This window comes from Lontra canadensis, unplaced genomic scaffold, assembly GCF_010015895.1.
Source record: "Lontra canadensis isolate GAN:19392208 unplaced genomic scaffold, GSC_riverotter_1.0 scaffold47, whole genome shotgun sequence".
In the NCBI taxonomy this organism is placed as follows: Eukaryota; Metazoa; Chordata; class Mammalia; order Carnivora; family Mustelidae; genus Lontra; species Lontra canadensis.
This window is the reverse complement of record NW_022631041.1, coordinates 7,318,924-7,340,118: the sequence shown is the minus strand read 5'-3', so window position 1 is coordinate 7,340,118 and position 21,195 is coordinate 7,318,924. Positions and strand designations below refer to the sequence as shown.

Sequence of the window (21,195 nt, the reverse complement as noted above, 5' to 3'; positions counted from 1 at the left end):
GTTCCTAAAGTCTACCTCGCTCTTTCTCACCATAGGAATGTTGAATGTCTCACTCCTTTTCCTTTTAATATCACCTTTTCAGGGAGGCCCTTCCTCACTGTCTTATCTGAAGTCTAGCTTTCCTGTGATTCTCTATTTTAACTCCCTGTTCATGTCCACAGTAGCACATTACAAATAAATTTCATACATTTTGCATATTTACTTGCTCACTGCCTGCCTTCTTCAAAGAATGTAGGCTTACAGGAGGGAATACCTTGACTCTTTCTCTCACCATTGATTGTCGAGTGCCTGCAAAAAGCAGGCATCATTACCTATTTGTTAAATAGATGGAATGACTTTAAAAAAATTACAGAAAAAACCCCTTACATTTAATTTTTAATTACTTCCTTGATCTTCAGTGGTTCCTAGTTCATTATGCAAGTGATTAATTTTAAAGGAATCTTTTCAAGTTCATTATGTGAGAAAGTATTAAACGTGACATTTTACTCTTTCAAGGAGTGCTCAGCTTTGGAAACAAAATTAACATGCCAAGAGGCTATTTTAATAGAACATTTTGTTGAAATTTGTATCACAGTAACCAACTGAGGCAGCTTAGCCTGGTTATTTGCCTCAGTCTTTGTGTTACCTTGACTGACTTTAAGAAAGTGAAGTGTGCCAGTTGCCTTATTTATTGCTATAATCTGTCAGTGTGGCATATAAGCCAAATTTCAGGACAACAAAGGCTCAAAACCAAGAAAGCCAAACTCTCCTAGACACAGAATTTTTTTTTTCTTTCACATTTTATTTATTAGAGAGCATGAGCACAAGCAGGGAGAGAGGTAGAGAGAGAGAGAGAAAGGGAGAAGTAGACTCTTTACTGAGCAGAGAACCTAATGTGGGGCTTGATCCCAGGATCTTGGGATCATGACCTGAGTTGAAGGCAGATGCTTAACGGAGTGAGCCACCCAGGCATCCCTTGGACTCATAATCTTAAGAAGTTGTGAGTCCGAAGAGTGTGCTCTTATACATTTCAGGTGATTATCCTTTGAGATCCATTCTCTGAAAGCCAAGCAAAGAGACTCAAGACTGTATTGTATTTATCAAAACTAGGTATCTAGTTCTAAAATTTAGAACTTTGGAACTGAGTTATTAGATTAAGAAGGAAGCCCAAATAGCACAACCAGGGGCCTGCTGATCTTGTCTGCCATGCTGGAAACGCTCAAGTGCTGGACTGAAGGACAGGGGTCAAGGAATGAGAGTGGCTAGTCCTACTGTGTAAGAGGACAACTGGGATGGCACAATGAAAAGTTAACTGTAGAACTTCAGAGATCAGGATGAAAGGTGAAAAATATCTATGAAAATGTTTTACTTTAAGTATACCTGATGTATGGATATTTGAAGAATCTGGATGATTGCATGTATATATTTTATGTCTGGATGTTTAGACTTTGTATTAGTTTTCTGGGGCTGCTCTCACAAAGTGCCACGAATTGGGGCAGTTTTTATTTTTTAAAGATTAAAAAAAAAAGATTTTATTTATTTGACACAGAGAGAGGAGATCACAAGTAGGCAGAAGGGCAGGCAGAGAGAAAGGGGGAAGCAGGCTCCCTGCTGAGCAGAGAGCCTGATGCAGGCTCCATCCCAGGACCTTGAGATCATCACCTGAGCAGAAGACAGAGGCTTAACCCATCGAGCCACCCAGGCGCCCCTGGGGAGGTTTTTAACCAACAGAAAAGTATTTGTCTCAGTTCCAGAGGCTAAAAGTTTGGGATCAATGTGTCTACAGGGTGGATTCATTCTGAAGGCTTTGAGAAAAGGATCTATTCCAAGGCTTTCTCCTTGCCTTGTAGACGGCTGTCTTCTTTTATCTTCACATCGTCTTCTCTGTATGTGTCCGTGTCCATATTTCCCCTTATAAGAATAACAGGCATACTGGGTCAGAGCGTACCCTAATGGTTTCATTTTCACTTGATCACCTCTGTAGAGACCCTGTCTCCAAGTGAGGAGGTATCAAGGTGCTGGGAGTTAGGACTTCAATTTGGAAATTTTGGGGAAACTCAATTCAATGCATTTCAGACCTTAATAATTATTATATGGCATTTTTAATATAGAAAATAAAAACATATGTGGCTATAAACTTCATAGCACATCCAAAAAAAATCTAAGAAACTAAGTGTACCTGTGGAAATTAGCATGTGCTCTCTGTATACTACAGTGTATAGCTTATAAGCAAACCGTAATAAAACTGTATTTTAAATAAGGAAATTAGAATGACTCTCTAAATTGAGATTTGTCTTTGTGTAGTCATTCAGCATTAACTGGAGTCTTTGGGGTAGAAGTTTGGTATTAATAACAACATTTAACACTAGAGGACAGATTTTTAGCAGGAGTTATATGTGCTAATGAAGCTTGGAGCTTACTGGAGGTTGATTTTAACGTTTCTCTTGCTTTCCCACTAATGAGATCTAAATGATAGGACTAATAGACTTTTTTTCTTTTCCCATTATTTAAAAGCCAGATCACATTTAATTTCACATTGAATTGCCTATAAAATATTAAATAAGGTAAATGCAACAAAATTATCCAACTTAGAAAATGTGCTAATCAGTTATTATTATTATTATTTTTTTTTTTTGCTCTTGAATCATTAGCTGGGTTTTATAAGGAACCTCAGCAAAATCCATTTTCTCCCTCTTTGAAATGGTGCTGTGTTTTTATGGCTGGGAAGAAGGCACTGCCTTCAACAGCTGTGGTCTCCTGGGGTGATAAGAAATAAACAAATCCTATGTTCATACATTGATCCCATCATCCCTTGTTTCCCGACATTTTTTTTTTCCTTATGGAAAGAATATAATGCTAATTTTCACCTTCAGGAAAAGGTTATTCTGCCATTTTTCAAGGCCATTAGTGATGGAACTGAGATGTGGAGTCCATACTACTGGCTTATTTGCTGATATCTTCTGTTTCCCCCCATGCTCCTCCCTTCTGTCAATACCTATGGTATTTTTTGCAAAGTGTTTGGATGCTCATGATGTACACATTATTGCCAGGAAGGCCTCCTTTGACTGACAGCAGAGGTGGAACAAGTGGGCTCTGATTCATACGCTTCACTTGCTGTTGTAACAGGGGCCCTGGCCTGACAGGTGAAGTGAACAGTGTAGTATTGTGATGTAATTACCTGGGCCCACAAATCCAGATTCACCCAAATGAGTGAAATTGATTTTGATTTGCCGCCCAACAAAGTAAGGTTCCAGAATGTCAGCCATCCACCCACCCTCTGCACCCCCGACCCCTGGTCTTAAGCTAAGCTGTAATCTTATCAGGATGGATTTTATTTAAACATCTTTTTGTTGAATCATGATAGCAATAGTCAATACTCAAATGAATAAAACTTTCATCTGCAAAAGTACGTTCTTTTTTTTTTTTTTGCCAAAGTACATTCTTAATGAATATTGCTATATTAAATATTTGTCATGACTCAGAAGTAGATGTAGTTTTGACTTTTTAGAAGATGCTACTCATTAAACACATAGACACACATCCTCATAGCTGCTCTTTCCTAACAGTTTCCCATTCCCCACTCTCTGTTTGGGAATCATTTTTAGTCTTGAAAGTATTTTTGGAGAATGGGAAGGACTTAACTCTTCTGTGCATGGGTAGGGCTGAGCAATCCATGCCCTTTCATTGCCATATTTTTTGCTGCTATTAAAAGGTATTGAGGTCTCTGTACTAACTTTCTACATGTTTATTGGGATTGGCCAGGCTAGTGGTTTTGGAATCTGGCTGCATAGGGAATATATATATATATATATATATATATATATATATATATATACACACACACATACATACATACCTGGTTAATTTCCTGAAAAAAAAAAATCCACAGAATCATAGATCTCACTGCACAGCCACTTAATAACTACCTCTGGACTAGATGTTGGCAATATATGTTTTTATAAAAACTGATGTGGCTTGAATGCAAAGTCAGGTTTGGGAACATTTGGGTTGACTGAGTGTCCATACCCATTAGGTGCAGTGATTTCTTCTGACCTTTCCAGATAATCTATAGTTGAGCTGCCAGAAATCTGATGTAACTCATGATCAAGAGTGAGCTATTCATAAAGTAATTCTCTGCAAGTTTTATAGTGTAATTTATAATATAACTTTGAACTATATATTTTTTATTTCATTATTTTATCTTTGAAGTTTTGTATGTCTTGCCTCGAAACTACCTTTACAGAGGATTTTTATTCCCCAAATCCCATATTTCAACAAGCTTCTTTTCACCTTAAAAAGAAATCTGGAATTTTAAAATGGCTTAAAGTGTCATTGATGCTGAAAGAAGATTAAAAGTAAGATGAGATGAGTAAAAATTGATTTTTAATGGTGTCAAATCATTCTCTTTTGAATGGATAAGTAACAGTGTAATTACTGTTTAGAAAGTACACCATGCATCTTATTACCTCCAGCGTATCATGTAACTAGAAATATATCACCTGTTATTAGAGACAGCAAGCTAAGATAGGATGCATCGAAGGGCACTTAGGCTGTCTGAGGAAGCAGGATCCATTGATTTGTGTGTTTCCAACAAACTCCATCCTCTGGCTCCATCTCTAATATAACAGTTCAGTACCGTTTACTTTATAACTTTAGTTCTCTATTCTTCAACATAGCACTTGTTTTCAGAATTTATCTTTAGTGATCTATCTCCTAGGTTCAGCACTTACTGCTTAAAAAATCAGGAATTTAAGAATTTATACTTATTTCTTCAATATGGACTCTGACTTGTGGCACTTCTAGAGGAAGAATTGTTACCAAAAAGTTAGAAATCCCTGATTGAAAAGCTAGGGTTGACATGTGTGTGGGAATGTATGTAAGTACGTCTTTCAAGGGCTTATTTCCATTAGAAACTTGATGTGGGAAAGGTACCAACTTTGGGCCCATTTACCTTTGAGCTGTTCTGAATTTCCTGAGGTCCCCAGTTGAAGACCAGGTCTGAATGAGATGGCAGAATAATACCTTCTCTTTTGTTGTTTTCGTTCCCAGTAACAGAGTATGATTCTATATACTGACGCTCGTTTGGCATTCTGATTTCTTATTTTGTCTGATTTGCTTTGTAGATCTCTGTGAGCTATTATTTTCTCTTTATTCAAATCTTGCTGCCAGACACTTTTGGCATTTATTCTCTAGGTACATACTAAGGGCTACGGACTCAGAGAGCACCGTATTCAGGAGAACTCTGGGTAACATTTGGAATTTAGCATGCCTGTCATGAATTTCATTCATTTTAATATTTTACCAGTCCACTTCAAAATTTTACCAGTAAAAATGCATGGTTGTTCAAAAGGTTATATTTCTTGGTTATACCTCTGGGGTTTCTATTGCCTTCTTTTCCAGCTTTGGATACTTTAGTGTGCTCCGTTAGATCCCACAGCATAGTCTGACAACCCACCGCTGCTGTCCACTGGGCATCCAGCAGGGAACTGGAGGAGAAATCTTTAAGGGACAATGGAAGGGGGTGTGGAGCGTTTAGATAGAGCTGGTCCCTGCTCTCACTCAGCAGCCAGAGGGAGGGGCCGATGACCCAGGGTGTGCATCCTTTCCATTCCTGTGAAGACTGAACACTCAGCTAACAATGTCCTGGTCAAGCGAATCCCTTAAGCACTCTCAACGTGTTCCTGCTAATGACTTTTCTGTCAGCCCACTGGCCCAGTGGAGTGTTGGAGAATGCTTTAGGGTCGAGAATAAACAGAAAGGCCTTTGAATCCCATCCTCATCTTCACAACACCATTATGTCTTTTCTGTGTTTCTGAATATTCTCTTTATTTTAAATTTTGTTGCCTTTATTTTTTCCATAATCATCTTCAGTAGCCCATAAGAAATGCCTAATAAGCTATTAGACTTAAAGCCCAAGCAGCAATAAAAAATCAGTTTATCTTCTGGAGGGCAAGTAGGATTCAAGTTGTAGGTGAAGCTGGATCTTTTTTTTTTTTTTTTCAATTTTATAAAGTTTTTTTTTTAATTTTTTATTTCTTTTCAGCGTAACAGTATTCATTGTTTTTGCACCACACCCAGTGCTCCATGCAATCCTTGCCCTCTCTAATACCCACCACCTGGTTCCCCCAACCTCCTACCCCACGCCCCTTCAAAACCCTCAGATTGTTTTTCAGAGTCCATAATCTCTCATGGTTCACCTCCCCTTCCAATTTCCCTCAACTCCCTTCTCCCATATACACTATGGAGTATTATGCCTCCATCAGAAAGGATGAATACCCAACTTTTATAGCAACATGGATGGGACTGGAAGAGATTATGCTGAGTGAAATAAGTCAAGCAGAGAGAGTCAATTATCATATGGTTTCACTTATTTGTGGAGCATAACAAATAACATGGAGGACATGGGGAGATGGAGAGGAGAAGCTGGATCTTGAGAGGTATTTTCATTGTGGATGGGGAATACCCACGTTTGAAGATTAGTCCCTTGGCTTCTTACGTTAGCATGAACAATGACAGCAACAGCCAAAAGGGGACAAAAAAAAAAAGAACCAAAACACAAAGCAAGCTAGATTTCATTTAAGAAAATAGGATGAGGGGCACCTGGGTGGTTCAGTGGGTTAAAGCCTGTGCCTTCAGCTCAGGTCATGATCCCAGGGTCCTGGAATCGAGCCCTGCATCGGGCTCTCTGCTCAGCAGGGAGCCTGCTTTCTCCTCTTTCTCTGCCTGCCTCTTTTCCTGCTTGTGATCTTTGTCTGTCAAATAAATAAATAAAATCTTAAAAAAAAATAGGATGAGTATTCTAAACTCTGTGGTGTTCTAATGAAGGATACACAGAACAATGGAAAACAATCTGGATAGTCAGTACAATACAAAATAAATTACTAAAGTAAGTAAATTATAACAGATAGACATAAACTCCACTTGCATTCATTGTACATCCACTAGAATCAGTCCTATTCAAAATACCTTATTTAATTGTATTCACTTTCTGTGAATTAATTATTTTTAGACCCATTTTAGAGAGAAGCCCACCACAGGCTTAGAGATGATAACTAACTTGGCCTAATAATGGTTATTACCGAGTGCTTTAAAATTATCATGTTATGGTTGGCATTTTTTTCTTGCTTGTGTTTAGTGCCCTTTCCATTACACACCACTTAAAATGTTGTCGTGGTGTTCAGCTATGTTATATTAGACTTTTGCTTCACCCTCTAGGTCTGGCTTTCTATACATACATAAATATCTTAAAATATGATATAGGATACCATATTTTCATACGAATGACATCACCAATGAGCCGCAAACTGTGTCAGATATGTTGGTCTCATTCCTGCCTCGTATTCCCTTTCTTCCTACATGCAATAAGGAGTTCTATTCCACTTTTATTGTCTTAATAAACAAGGCTTCTGAATCACAGCATTATTGACATTTTGGCCTCGATAATTCTTTGTTGTGGGAGCTGTCCTGTGCATTGTAGGATGATTAGCAACATCCCTGGTCTCCGTCTACCAGGGGCCATCAACACCACCCAGAGTCACCATCTAAAATGCCTCCATAATCATTGCCAGATATCCCTTGGGAAACAAAATTGTCCCCAGCTCAGAAGGACTCCTTTAAGCTCAATATGAAAATAACTGAATAAAAGTGTAGGCCCTCTGCTCAACTTCTTTTCTGGCATTAGGGATTTTAAGGAATTAATTATGTAGATATTGTATTAAAACCGGTCAGATTACCCTGTGGGAACAAACAGCTGCTTAATACAATGAGTCATCGGCTCTCCAGGGCAGCTGGCCTCCAGAGGTAGCTCACCATTCTAAGCTACTTCAGTCTTCTAGCAGCTCAGCATCCACATGTGTTTTTGTGATCATCGTGGCAGGGAGAGACAGAGCATAAAGCATTGTGCGCGAGGTCTTAAATCTGTCCCTCTGGAAGGGACATGTGTCTATTGACGTAAGTCAGAGAGCTTTTTCAGGCAGAGAAGTAGTTTAGTCCTTCATGCTGGGAATACTGGAGAGGATCAAGTGATGTTTACCATCATCATCATTTCTGAATGCTTTATATTGAGCCTAGTAAAGTTCTAGATGACATGATTGAAATAAAATTGAAACAGAGTATTACTTCTGGAGGAACCCATTAGTTCTGGAGAGGATGTACACATGTGAAGTAGTGAGCAAGACAGTATATACCACACGTAACAAGTTGTAATGTGCATTACATTTATATGTTATTTGGAAAATATTTACATTTTTGTGATGTTTGTGTGGTATGTCTCTTGGGTTCCGGGCCCCAATTTCAACATGTGTGGGGTGAGGGTATTTCCTCATTCATCCAACTAATTTTTTGGACACCAACAGTTCAGATTAATTCTGACACTATCCACCTGGAGATAACATTAGCTTCTGCAAGGTAAGAATTCAGTCCTATAGGTCCTATAGTCCTATAGGATGCTCCTCCACTCTTCACTTCAGATGCCATGTGCAAACAAAGTTGTTACCGTGCTTCTGATGGACCAGCTATAAATCAGAGGTACTATGACCCTTTCCTATTTTGGGTTTGATTAATTTGCTAGAGCAGTTCATAGAGCTCAGGAAACATTTTATTTGATTACTGGCTTATTTTAAGAAGGTATAATTCAAGAACAGCCAGATGGCATAGATGCACTGGGCAAGGAATGGCGGGGATTGTATAGAGCTTTTATACCCTCTCAGGGAACCCCACTCTTCCTGTATCGCCAACCTGGAAGCTCTTGGAATCCTGACCTTTTGGGTTTTATGGAAGCTTCATTACATAGGGATGATTGATTAAATCATTGGCCATCAGTGATTGGTTCAACCTCCAGCTCTCTTTCCTCCTGGAAGCCAAGGGGTGGGACTGAAAGTTCTGTCCTCTAGTCACAAAGTTGGTTCCCCTGGCAACCAGCCCATCAGATAGGTACCATCCAAATTACTCATGAATGTGTAACAAAAGACACCTTTAAGCCTCTTATCACTCAGGAAACTGTGCTGGAAATGGAGATGAAGACCAAATACATATTTCTTATTATAAATCATCACAGTATGTCTATTTTTTTTCTTAATGTCCATTAAAATTTTTATAAATCTTTCTGGTTAAATGTATTCCTAGATGTTCTATAATTTTGTTTTTATATTTGAATTAGAGTCACCTCCACTTCTCCATTTGTACCTAGTTATTGCGAATACAGAGAAAAGCTGTTTGATTTTTGTATATTTTCCCTCATCCAGGTATCTTAATACTTTTAATACTTTGTATAGCTTTTGTAATCAAATCTTTTAGGGAGTGGTTCTCAGGTCCTCAGGGTGCACTGAACTAGCAGCATCAGTATTGCCTAAGAACTTGTTAGAAATCTAAATTCCTGGACTTTCTACACAGATCTACTGACTCAGAAATTTTGATGGTGGGGTCCAGCCTTTGGGATATTAGATACAGAAATATACTTGAAAAAATATCGACATTTTCTTTCTTTTTTTTTTTTTTTTCAGACAGTTCTATTTCTTAACTTGGAGCATTAGATGAAATATATAGGACAGTGTTGGGCACTAATGTATTAAGCTTAACTTTGATTTTGTTTAAAAGGAGATTGTTAGCTTCTGGTGTTTAAAAGTTCTCCTACTTTTGAAATTTGAAATGTAGAGTTTGAAATTTTTATGTAGAGTTTCAAACAGGAATAATGGCCTGTTTTTGCAAATGTTTTCCAGAATTTACTGATCTAATCACTGGAGTTTTGCCTTTAACTTGTTAGTGTTTGAAATATGTTGATAAGTTTCCTAATGTTGAACCACATATACATTCAAGGAATAAATACATCTTAGTGGGCTTATTTTAATATGTTACAAGATTTAGCTTGCTAATGCTTATTTCCTAGCATTTTGGTTAATAAGATTATTTATTTCCCTAAAAATGACAGCCCCAGTATTTTTTCTTTCAATAATATTGTTATTATATCAATAATATTGTTACACCATCTAATATTATTACTGCAGCTTTTCCTGTGCCAGATTTAAAGGTTAATTGCATTTTATTACTAAATTTTATTACATTTTCTGCAGCTTCTCATATCTCAAGCCATGACAGTAACAATAATAATAGTTGCTTCTATATATTCTCATTAGAATTCTACCAAATATCTGGCTGGGTAGCTGCCCTCGTCAAGTGGAGCATATAACCATCAAACTGAAGCATGAATTGGGGATTACAGCTGTGATGAATTTCCAGACTGAATGGGATATTATACAGAATTCCTCAGGCTGTAACCGCTACCCAGAACCCATGACACCAGACACCATGATTAAGCTCTATAGGGAAGAAGGCTTGGTCTACATCTGGATGCCGACACCAGATATGAGCACTGAAGGTAAGCATGGGAAGAATCTTTCTGGCTTCTTGCTGACTGTGTTTCAGAGACGCCCTTGCTGTCTGTCCACCTGTCTCCCTATCTACTTACCTACATACCTTTCTGTGTATGATTGAATGACTTAATCATGAATGGTGGAAATGGAATCAATATAAGGTTTTAATTTAACATATTTAATGTATTTTGGCACCTTGGCTAAGATTCTGTTTAACATGGCTCCTTTGATTCATTTATTGAACATGTATTTATTGTGTATTTAAGGTATGTGTGGCATTATGCTGGCAGCTAGGAATACAGTGCTGAGGCAAAGCAGGTATAGCTCTTGTCCCCATGGAGCTTCTAGTCATAAAGAGAAGACATGCATCATCAAATGACCATAAATAGAGATTTACAACTATGATGACATTTTTGTCAGGAAGATACTGCTATGAGAGCATGTACAGGCAAGTAAGATGTAGGAAGAGAGTCAGGGAAGGTTTGCTTGGGTATGTTTGAGCTAAGTCTGAAGGCTAGTGAGGGTGAGGTGGGAGAGAGGATCCCAGCAAGAGGGCCACCAGCTTGGGACATCTCTGTGGCAGGAGAACGTAGAGTGTCACAGGAGGTAAAAGTTGGCACTGTGGACGAGGGATGGGAAATGGGCCCAGTGTGGATCTGGGGACCCCCGTTAGGGGATCACTATAGTGGTTGAAGTGGGAGATCATGAGCGATGACCCAGCTGGGGGCTGGGTGGCAATAGCAAGGCTGTAGTTCCAGCACAAGTACTGGTGGAGTGAGCATGTCTTTGTGAAGATAGGTTATGACATGGGTGCTACTGGGGAAACAGGAGATGAATAAGGCAGAGTTTTGATCTCATAGCAATAGGTGGTAGGAGAAGATCAAAACTAATTACAATACAGAGAAGAATGTGATGTGAGGAAGGAGTCAGGTGCTCCTGGTGGCTTATGGGGTGTCGGGGGGCAGCACAGGGAGGCTGTATCTGTGTCATGGCATTTGAAGTGGCCTGGTTTTGACAGGTCAATGGGGAGGGAGGAAGAGTATGCCAGATGGAGGAAACAGCATCAGTGTAGCCCCAAGGCATGGGGTTTTACAGGAATACTCTGTGTTTCAGCTTGGTGGTGGAGTAGGGTGCTTGAGGGGATTGGGGGGAGATGGAGGAGGTATCCGACGCGGAGAACCGTTACATTACCAGTCACTACCAGTATCAACAAGATGTCAGCAGGGGGCAGCAGAGAGCTGTGGGAATGGCACAGGCCGCGGGAGTTTGGGGAATTGCTGTTCTGCGGGAAAGGGGGAAAGCAGTTGTGCCTAGTCAGAAACGACTCTACCATCTCCTGCCCCCAAAGTACATAATGTATCAGACACTCTCTTAAGCGATTTCATGCATTGCCTCATTTAATTCTGACAAGACTCCAGGCAGACGCAGTTATCTCCATTTTGCAGAGGAAAAGACAGGTACAAAAATGTGAAGTAATGTGGCCATAGGAAAAGAGACACAGCCTGGATTTCAACACAGGCAGTTAGACTCAGACCACGGCTGCAGACACCGTGCGGTGACTCCTGTCCCCGCATGCCCCCTTGGGCTCTGCATGCACATTCCACAGACCAGCGCCCTTGCAGTCCTTGGTAGTCATGATCACCTGGACTTAGACAAGTTGTGAGTGGGCAGGGAGGTGGCTTGTCTCCCCGGAGTCAACAGTCCAGGATGTGGGTGGGGACAGAAGAAAGATCTCAAGGATCCTAGGGAGCTGGACGTAGGCCACCTTGACTATGAATCTCAAGTGGTTCCCAGGCTGGACTGAACCATCACTAGGGAAGAGGTATAATTTTTACTTTTATTTTAATTTTTTTTCCTGAGAGAAGAAATACTCCTCTTGGTAACAGTGGTCCAAAGAAACTTGATGTAGCTGTAAGAGCTGTGCTCGTTTTCAAGGAAAAAAAAAAAAACTTCACTTGCACAGAAGATCATTGGTTGAATCTAGGCCCACTATAGTTGTGTTATGGTCTTTTTGGGGTCCCACTGCAGCATAACCGTGGAGCACCTTCCACACTGAGGCAGTTTGGCAGCACTCGTGGCAGTGGAAGGAGAGTTCCCGAGTAGCTGTGTGATATCCAGCGACTAGTTCCTGCATTTGGAAAATGGGGTAATCATTTCTGCCTTATGGGATCAAAACAATAGAGAAAGATGATTGATATGAAAGCGCTTTGTTTCTCTGGTTTCAAAACAGAAGATTGTTAGGTTCACCTGCCTGTAGCTTCCAGAGAGTGTTCTGATTCTTGCTTCCTTACTTCAGGTTTTATAGCATCGTTGCCCATTGGAGTATAAGGTGAGACAAAGCTTAGTGTAGCTCACCTGCATCCCATCCCATCCCTGCACTGATTATCTGGGGGCCCTGGTGACCACTAGGTATTTGCCTGCTAGTTTGGGGTATGCAAAAACCTGAGGGAAAATCCTGTCCCCAAAGGTACACCTTAGTTTGTTAAAACCCAGGGTCACCAGGTCCCATCCCAGTCACAACAGCAGAGCACCTCCCACACGGAGGTCCTCTGGCAACAACCAGGACAGCAGAAGGAGCGTTCCTAGCTGCAAAAGGCCAAACGCTAAGGCTAAATGAAGGCTTTCTTTGGTTCGGCGTGACCTGGGGAGTAATCAAAGGGTTAACGACCATTCCCGAGGCTCCAGGGAAGTTCTGACCACTGGATTAATCTGGGTGGCTGACAATATTAGCACAATGAACATATAGATTAATTCAGCTATTTTTGGAACGCTAGAGAAAAATCCATCTGGAAGTGTTTTGAGCTGTAACATAATGCTGTCAGATAAAGTCTGAGAAAGAAGACAGTGTGTTAGGCCTGACTGTCACCACCAGTTGTCACAGACCCGTTACAATCAATTGTACTATCCATCCTTACTCTGGTACATTTTTTCACATGCCGAGGAGTTAGTTTTTTTTCTTTCCTTTTTTTTTTTTTTTTAAATTTTGGTTTGTACCTTTCACCTGAGACAAATCGGGCACTCACCTGAAAAAAAAAACAAATGTGTTCATTAAAATTCCATTTTCCTTCATAGGAAGCACTCAGACTGTGTTTCAACCTCTGTCGGGGCAGTGCTGGTGATAACATAGGGTCTGCCCTTGCCTCCCAAGTGAGGGCATGTGCTTCTCAGAGTCCTCGGCTACCCCTCTGCTGTCACCCTCCATTCTCTGACTCAACACCGTGTGCAGCTCTGCCGTGATGCCAACACTGACCTTGGAGCCACGGCATGTGGGCTTGAGACTCGGCGTGTGGGCTTGAGCCTGGATGCCACCACCTAGCTGTGTGATAGCGAGAAGGCTATTTCCTGCACTTGGAAAATGGGGTAATCATTTCTGCCTTGCAGGATTATAACAATAGAATAAGATGATTGATATGTAAGGGCTTTGAAAATCACCAAGTTGGGACTATATTTTTAGTCCCAACTTCTTAAGTTTCTACTGAAGGTTGTACTAGATAATATGGATTTTATCTATATTACATTGCAAAGGTGGAAAAGAAGATATGCTCAAATAAAATAATAATACATTCGGCCATAAATCTGCCTGGAGTGAAAAAAGAAGGGTGTGCGTGCATGTGTGTGTGTGTGTGTGTGTGTGTGTGACACACACACACACACACACACACATGCACACATGTTAATCTTGGAAAGGCTGAAAGTCACTCCAGAAATAATGCCTTTCAAGGTCAACCTTAGGTAAAGGGCATCTTCAGCGCCTTTTCCACTCCTCTCCATGATTTCAGGCCCTAATGCCACAGGCTGTCCCCAGCATGTCCATGTCCCTCTTCTCCCAACCTTTGTTTGCTCAGTACATGCTTTCAGGAAGCTTTTAATCATTCCAGAGTTGGATTAGCCTGGAGAAGGTGTGGGCCACAAGTTAGATTAGAGGAGTCCCGTAGTGTCTCTGATCTAATGAGTATTATTGGATTTTATTTCATTTTATTTTTTATTCATGCATTTAATGAATGCTTATTGAACATCTACTGAGAGCCAAGGCCTGTTTTATATTCCAAAATAAGAATCACAAACAGTGAAATGTGTTGTTATACCTGGACAGGGTTTAAAATTTTCAACTTAGCTGACAACAGTTAGAATTTGGAATATTTTATATAAAAATTCTGGATTTCTCTCTTGCCTTTAGGTATTATCATTTTTAGGAATGGAAACTTTTTGTCTAATTAAGGTCTGGATGGAGCCTAAATATATGAAATATAAAAAATTAGGGGCTCGGGGCACCTGGGTGGCTCAGTGGGCTGGGGCCTCTGCCTTCGGCTCAGGTCATGATCTCGGGGTCCTGGGATCGAGCCCCACATCGGGCTCTCTGCTTGGCAGGGAGCCTGCTTCCCCCTCTCTCTCTGCCTGCCTCTCTGCCTACTTGTGATCTGTCAAATAAATAAATAAAATCTTAAAAAAAATTAGGGGCTCTTGTGCAAGCTCTGGTTCTGGGCACCCTCTATTTATTCCTTGGTGGGTTGTGTGTTAGCTCAGCCTCCCTAGAATGGGTTTTCTAGCAGAGGCACATGACCTGTTGGGCACAGGGAGCCCCTCTAGGGTAGGGGAGAGGAACTAACACCCAGGAAGTTGTTGCTCTCACCTGGGCTAACAGCAACCGTGTGACAGGGTAGGTAGGGGATAGAGACTGACTAAGAACTCAGACTGAGAGCATGGCGGCCTGCAAGTGCCCCTGGCCAGGCAGGTCAGGGAAGAGCACTAGTGCAGTGGTTAAGACCAGAAGCTTTGGAGTTGTACCTGCTGGGTTTCATTGGCCACTGGGGAATAAGCTTGGGGAGGTCTCCTTGCCTCAGTTCCCTCAGATATAAACTGAGGATAAAAATAGTACCAACCTCATAGTTGTTAAAAGGTGATTGCCAATGAACTATTGCCTGCATGGTGCTCAGAACAGCACTTGGCAGGTATAAAGGGCTTAGTAAATGTGAGCTGTCATCAATTAACACAGAGTGATTTGTAGTCCCTAAAAATCAAAATAAGCAAGAGCTCCAGTGGAGGCCAGGCTAAGACAGGTGGGCATCCTGGCCCACATCCTTGTCTGGCATCCTTTTTATGTTATTTAAATATTTGTTTGACAGTTCTTAAGTGTAGCGGCTAAGTGATTCTAGGAGAAGATCACCGTGGGGTGAAACCTGTGTTTAAACCGGGAGCCTTCTGGAGCTTCCCAGTGGCAGCTGTCACTTACCTTCTAGGACTGCATGGCTGAGGTCATAGAATTCCAAGCTCACACATATCCCTTTTCAACTTCTAAACTATGTGCATGCCTCTTGAAGAATCTTTTACAGATAAAAAGGAAAGGGAGAGATAGTGCATTGTTTGGGCCATTTGATGCAGATCCTTTCTCAGTGAATCTCTGGCCAGAGAGCAGGTGGGGGAAGGGATCCTGACAGGTTCATGTGAACCCCAGTTTGGGCAGGTCCCATGACACTGAGGCTGCAGAAACTGAGCCTGGGGGCTGGGACTCTGCTTCTAGAAGCTCCTACCTCACTTGGCCACTGTGGTCTGTTTGTATACTGGGCATTTAATGAAAACCCATGTTAAAAATACTTCTTGGGGATAAAAAGTACAGCACAGGGAATAGAGTCAATAACCTTGTAATAATGTCGTATGGTGACAGTTGGTGACTATACTTACTGTGTTGAGCATAGTGTATGGGATAGAATTGTTGGATCACTGTGTTATACACCTGACACTGACATTGTGTGTCCATCATATTTCAATAAAAATTTTTTTTCTGCTCATCTCCTGGCAATGTACATGGTAGCTGGAGAGGTATCTGTAACAGGAAACGTGGCCAGTGATGCCAGCCATGGCAGGAAGAACCCAACTTCCCAGTTTGATGAGCTGTCATTCCCTTCCCAGCTGGTATTAGTGGGGCTACACCCCTCACACCCCTTCAGTAGAACAAAAAGCCTTGCCTATGGGCAGACTCACCCATATTGGTAAGGTTGCTCAAACATACTTTGGAAGTTTTGCCTCCTTTGATCTCCCAGCTCAAATGGTGTATCAACTACATGGTAGTCTCCCTGAGACAGACAGTGAGACGTCACTCTGGTACGTAGGACCTTCTACACTTTGTTCCATTTCTGGTGACGTTTTATTGCCTCTGGGGCAGTGCCATGAGCAACTGACTATGTGGCATGCCCATCTAGCTCTAACCTCAGAATACCCCGAAACCTAGTGAGGAAGTGCCCATCAATGACAGTTTATGGCTGAGTTTGGGCTCTGAGGAATCAAGCAGCACAGAGGAGCTGGCGGGGCTCCCCTTAGATGCCCTCAGAGATCAGGCAGGGAATATGGACACAGGGTGATAGAGAGCAGGGAGAGATGGAGCCTGAGGGATTGCTAAGTGTGCGCTGACCAAAGGCATTCCAGTTACAAATGTCTCTACACTGCTGTGTGGGACCTGTGGCTTGAGGTGCTTTGGTGAGACAGAGGGATAGAGAACCAGCAGCAAAATTAGAATATTATCTTGGCTTCAGTGTAGATTTTCTGCTCCTAACTCAGAACAGGATGAGCCTGAAGCTAAGGTAGACCCACCTGGGATGGAGTGGTAACTGAGAGGGCCTTCAAACCATGATGGGGTCTTATAACCTCTGTCCTTCTAAGGCACTGATGCCTGATTGACATTTGTTGTATTGGTCCTTAAGAGGCACTTGCATTTTGGAAGAGGACATCTAAAGAGGGAAGTCTAAATTTACTTGAGTGATTCTCATGACCTCCCGCTCTATTCCACCATGGAATTCTAGGCCTCAGGATCTGCAATGAAACCACTGGAGGGGGGAGTTTTTCCCCCCTCTCCCATCATCCAGTGGGATGGCAGTGCGAAGCGCCATCGTGCGCCTGTGTGGTTGAGAGCACAGAGTAACTAGTGAATGTCAAGGCACGGGCTCATAATCCAGGACTCTCTACAGTTCCCCCTTTCATCCCCTTTCAAAGTCGTCCACTTCGTCGTGTGACCGTTGTCCACACCCCCACCAAACCCACTATCTTTGCTCTGAGAACCTGTGTGCAGAAGAAACTCCAGGCATCTAGAAGCTTGATGGCTTTAGAGTGATCTCTGCCTCACGAGACAAGAGAGTCTAGCAGGCATGAGCAGAGCATTGTGTATCCTCTCAGTGTGTTAAAGGAGAAGACATATGATCACCTAATAATCAAAATAATAGTCATGAAGTAATGGTAACTATAATCACAATTGCCCAGTAAAGGGCAATTGAAATCATTTGAACACTCTCTGTATCATGGAGGAATCAAATGGAATCATTTGAAATACTCTCTGTATCATGAGGGAATAAAAGAATGATCGGTTATTGCATGTGTGTCAGTTAATGTTTGCCATCCCATTGGCCAAATGAAAATTGGCATATGGTGAGTGAATAAGATTGGCTCCTTTAACCAATATGGATTAATTCTCTGTTTTGCATTGATCAGGAAGATCCATTTGGATTAAAGAAAGTCCGGGTGAAATTTCTCTAAATCTCTGCCCCATCTGTATAAGCCCTTCTGAGGGATACAAAAATTCATTCTTCTGACCATAGGCAATGGTTAAGTTTTCTTTGAAAGGAAATTTGCACCGATGCAGGAGTCACTCAGAGCAAAAACCAGGGAAAGTTCAGAGCTGACCCACTGCCTCTGGAGTATTCTTTTTACTTTATTATTAGTAGGTTTTGACATTGTCTCACCCTTTCCCTCACAACAAAGGAATGGTGCAAGCTCGCATTCCCCTGCCCCTCCCTGCATGGCAGTCATCTCACCAGGCACTGGAGGAGCTCTCATTAGTGGCGATATTGGGGTTTCATTATTCATGTGTCTGTGCTGTGCTTTCTCAATCCCAGGCCGAGTACAGATGCTGCCCCAGGCGGTCTGTCTCCTGCACGCGCTGCTCGAGAATGGACACACCGTGTACGTTCACTGCAACGCCGGGGTCGGCCGGTCCACAGCGGCCGTGTGCGGCTGGCTCCAGTACGTGATGGGCTGGAATCTGAGGAAGGTGCAGTACTTCCTCATGGCCAGAAGGCCGGCTGTGTACATTGACGAAGACGCACTGGCCCGGGCAGAAGAAGACTTTTTTCAAAAATTTGGGAAGGTTCGTTCTTCCATCTGTGGTGTGTAGGTGGCCTGTCTGCTTCCCCACCCTCCCATTTTCCTTAGGGACCCAGTTTCCTTAGGTGATGTTGGTAGAATGACCTAGAAACAAAGATTCCACCAGAACTGAAAAGATTGGTCACTTGGCTTTGCCCGCGGTCTGCCCCCTTTCGTCTGGGGTTGACATTCTGTCATGCTTTGATTGGGCTATATTTTCTTTGAAATTCTTCACCGTGGAAGCTGTGACTAACTGACACAGGACAAAAAGCCACAAACAATTGGACTGCACAGTGTTTTAGCATTGGACAGAAAAGTAGTGCATGCATCTGTTGTATTACAGCTTAATCACTACACCTTCTCATGGCACTGTAATGTGACCCGCAGAACAAAAGATGGGGGATCCATAGATGGGACTACTTGCACATTGATGCATGCACATGTGCACAGCTTTTCTGCTCAACTGAAATGAAAGGATACAACGAGAGCTGGTCAGTTGCCAAAGAAGGGAATGTGGATAGAAGCATGGACTAAGACAGAGGAGGAGCTCTCATGACTGAAAGTTGATGGCTTTCGAAGCTTGGTGTTGACATCCTGCTTCCCAGTTGTTCCAGTCGGTTCCAGGCACCACCTTCTCTACGCACAACCCTGTGTGACAACCACAGGACAGTTATTGTCTCTCTCTTTGGTGTAGTTGAGTCTCAACAAGCGTAGACAGCTTGCCACAGGTCTCATGGCTGGTCTGGGACCAGCTGGTGTTTAAAGCCCACGTTTATGTGTCTCAGTGCTTTCAACACAACTTGTTGGTTTTCCAGCACAATGTAGTGGATTCTGTGTCTTTTTCTTAGAATAAGGCCAGTTTTTCTGCAGCAGTTTTTACAGTGAGAAATGGAACAGCATTCTGATTAGTTGCCAAGGAATTTAGGAAAGTAGTTCTATTTTGTGCCACCTGACTTAAAACATGGTGGGCTGTCCCAGCACCCGAGAGGCCTGAGCCATAGCTCACGAGAGGAGCCGTCCTCCCAGAAGAGCCCGAGTCTGTAAATGATTGTTGCACAGCTCAGGAGCGGTCCTGTTTCATCCCTCAGTTTAAACCAGTACAGAGTTACTGTGCCCCCAGAATGTGAGGCTCACTACCCAGGGTTCTGTCGGAAATACAAAGATGAACAAGACCCTGCCTTCAAAAAGCTCACAGCCCAGAAACAGCCCGGTGTTCAACCAGCCATCCCGCAGGATTGATGTATGATGATATGCCGGAGTCGGGGAAGGAGAAGTAGCTTTTGTCAGGTGCCTTGTATGTGCCAGGTGCTTTTCAATTTTAATTGAACCTTCACGGTACCCTATGAGGGCAGTTCATTACCTCCGATATAGAGCCGAAAAGACGAAGGATCAGATAGTTCAGTCAGCTGCCCGGCATCCATGGTGAAGAAATGGGTGAAATGAGAAAGCTAGGTTTGTTTAATTCAACACCCTTTTTCTATGACACTGCAATGCCTGCTTATTTTCCTCCTCCTTTTTTTCCTTCTGTAATTATTTATTGATAGATACGAGAGACTCTGAATTAGGAAGTATGGGGGATAAGAAGGACACAAGGTAAGTTCCACTGGAGTTCAGAGGAGGCAGGGACATCGTTACTGTGGGGCTCAGAGGCGATGGCTTTTGATTTGGCAGAGAATGCTAGACATCTCACGTTTCTCCTGCAGGTTTACCAAGTTAAATTTATAAGGCAGGATTGAATATTATGAAATCTTGCTCCCTTGTTAAAAATAACTAGAGATAACTATTATATCTAAGTAACCCATTTATGATCATAATGTGTTGTGTAAAACTTAACCCTAAAAGTGGAATATTTCTAACCAGTTGTGTGTGTGTGTGTGTGTGTGTGTGAATTTTTTTAATGCCTAAGAAGCTCGGCTATGTAACCTCCACTATAGAAAGACCTTTCCAGGTGGATTTTCCTTTTTCCTCTGATAGGAAAAATCAGTTTAGGGCTATTAAAGAATGTTTTGGAATAACCTCTCTTGTCCTCAATAAATGGATGTCCAATGTATTTCAAAATTACCTGGAATTTTGCTGAATAAAAGCATTAAAATGACCTCTGATTATAGGATTAAAACTTTTTTTATTAACTTAGTCTGAAATTTAAAAAACAGTTTCCTTGAAGAAGCAGTCAGCTGAGCTAAATTGTTTTTCCTTGCACTCTTATTTTCTCAATTGCTGATGAAAATTGGCAGTTACAGGGCAAAAGGAAGACAAAGGTGAGGGCCCTGCAAAGAAGTGAGGATGAAAACCTCAAAAATGTGTCACAGAAAATCAAAGCAGGAATGATGTCATTAGCTACTTGTCCCTGGCATTAACAAAACTTTCTGGTTACAGATTTCTTAAAGAAAATCATGAAATCTCACTCATGGTTAAGAAATGCCCAAATAGGTTTATTTCTTCAAACATGAATCATGGTCCCTGAAATACTTTGTGTGCAACATTAGGAAATATTTAGAAAAATAAACACATTCTTCTGACCAACTTACGGTATGGGTGAAAGCCACTTGGCTTTGCCTAAGAAATAATGATGAAAAAATGAGCTGGGGGCCTTGGTAATAAGAGTGTAATGAAAGGCAGGCTCTGAAGACAAGTTACATAGATGGGAGAACTCGCCATACAGGAAAAACACTGAGTCAGTTTGTCCAAAAGTTACAACTGAGGATCTTTGCATTTAACCTGG

At 41.8% G+C, this 21,195-nt stretch overlaps 1 protein-coding gene across 3 annotated transcripts in view; it reads left to right on the top strand.

The window, feature by feature from the left end:
* Nucleotides 1-20,575, top strand: part of EPM2A (EPM2A glucan phosphatase, laforin) — a 164,368-nt gene extending 143,793 nt beyond the window's left edge. The window contains exons 3-4 of one of the 3 annotated variants that reach the window (XM_032873115.1): nt 10,110-10,351; nt 18,227-20,575. In XM_032873115.1, the coding sequence (XP_032729006.1) occupies nt 10,110-10,351; nt 18,227-18,504 (520 nt within the window). In that variant the 3' untranslated portion in view covers nt 18,505-20,575. The remainder of the gene's footprint in view (nt 1-10,109; nt 10,352-18,226) is intronic. The other 2 variants (XM_032873116.1, XM_032873117.1) reach the window with 2 other exon arrangements.
* Nucleotides 20,576-21,195: the final 620 nt, after the last annotated feature.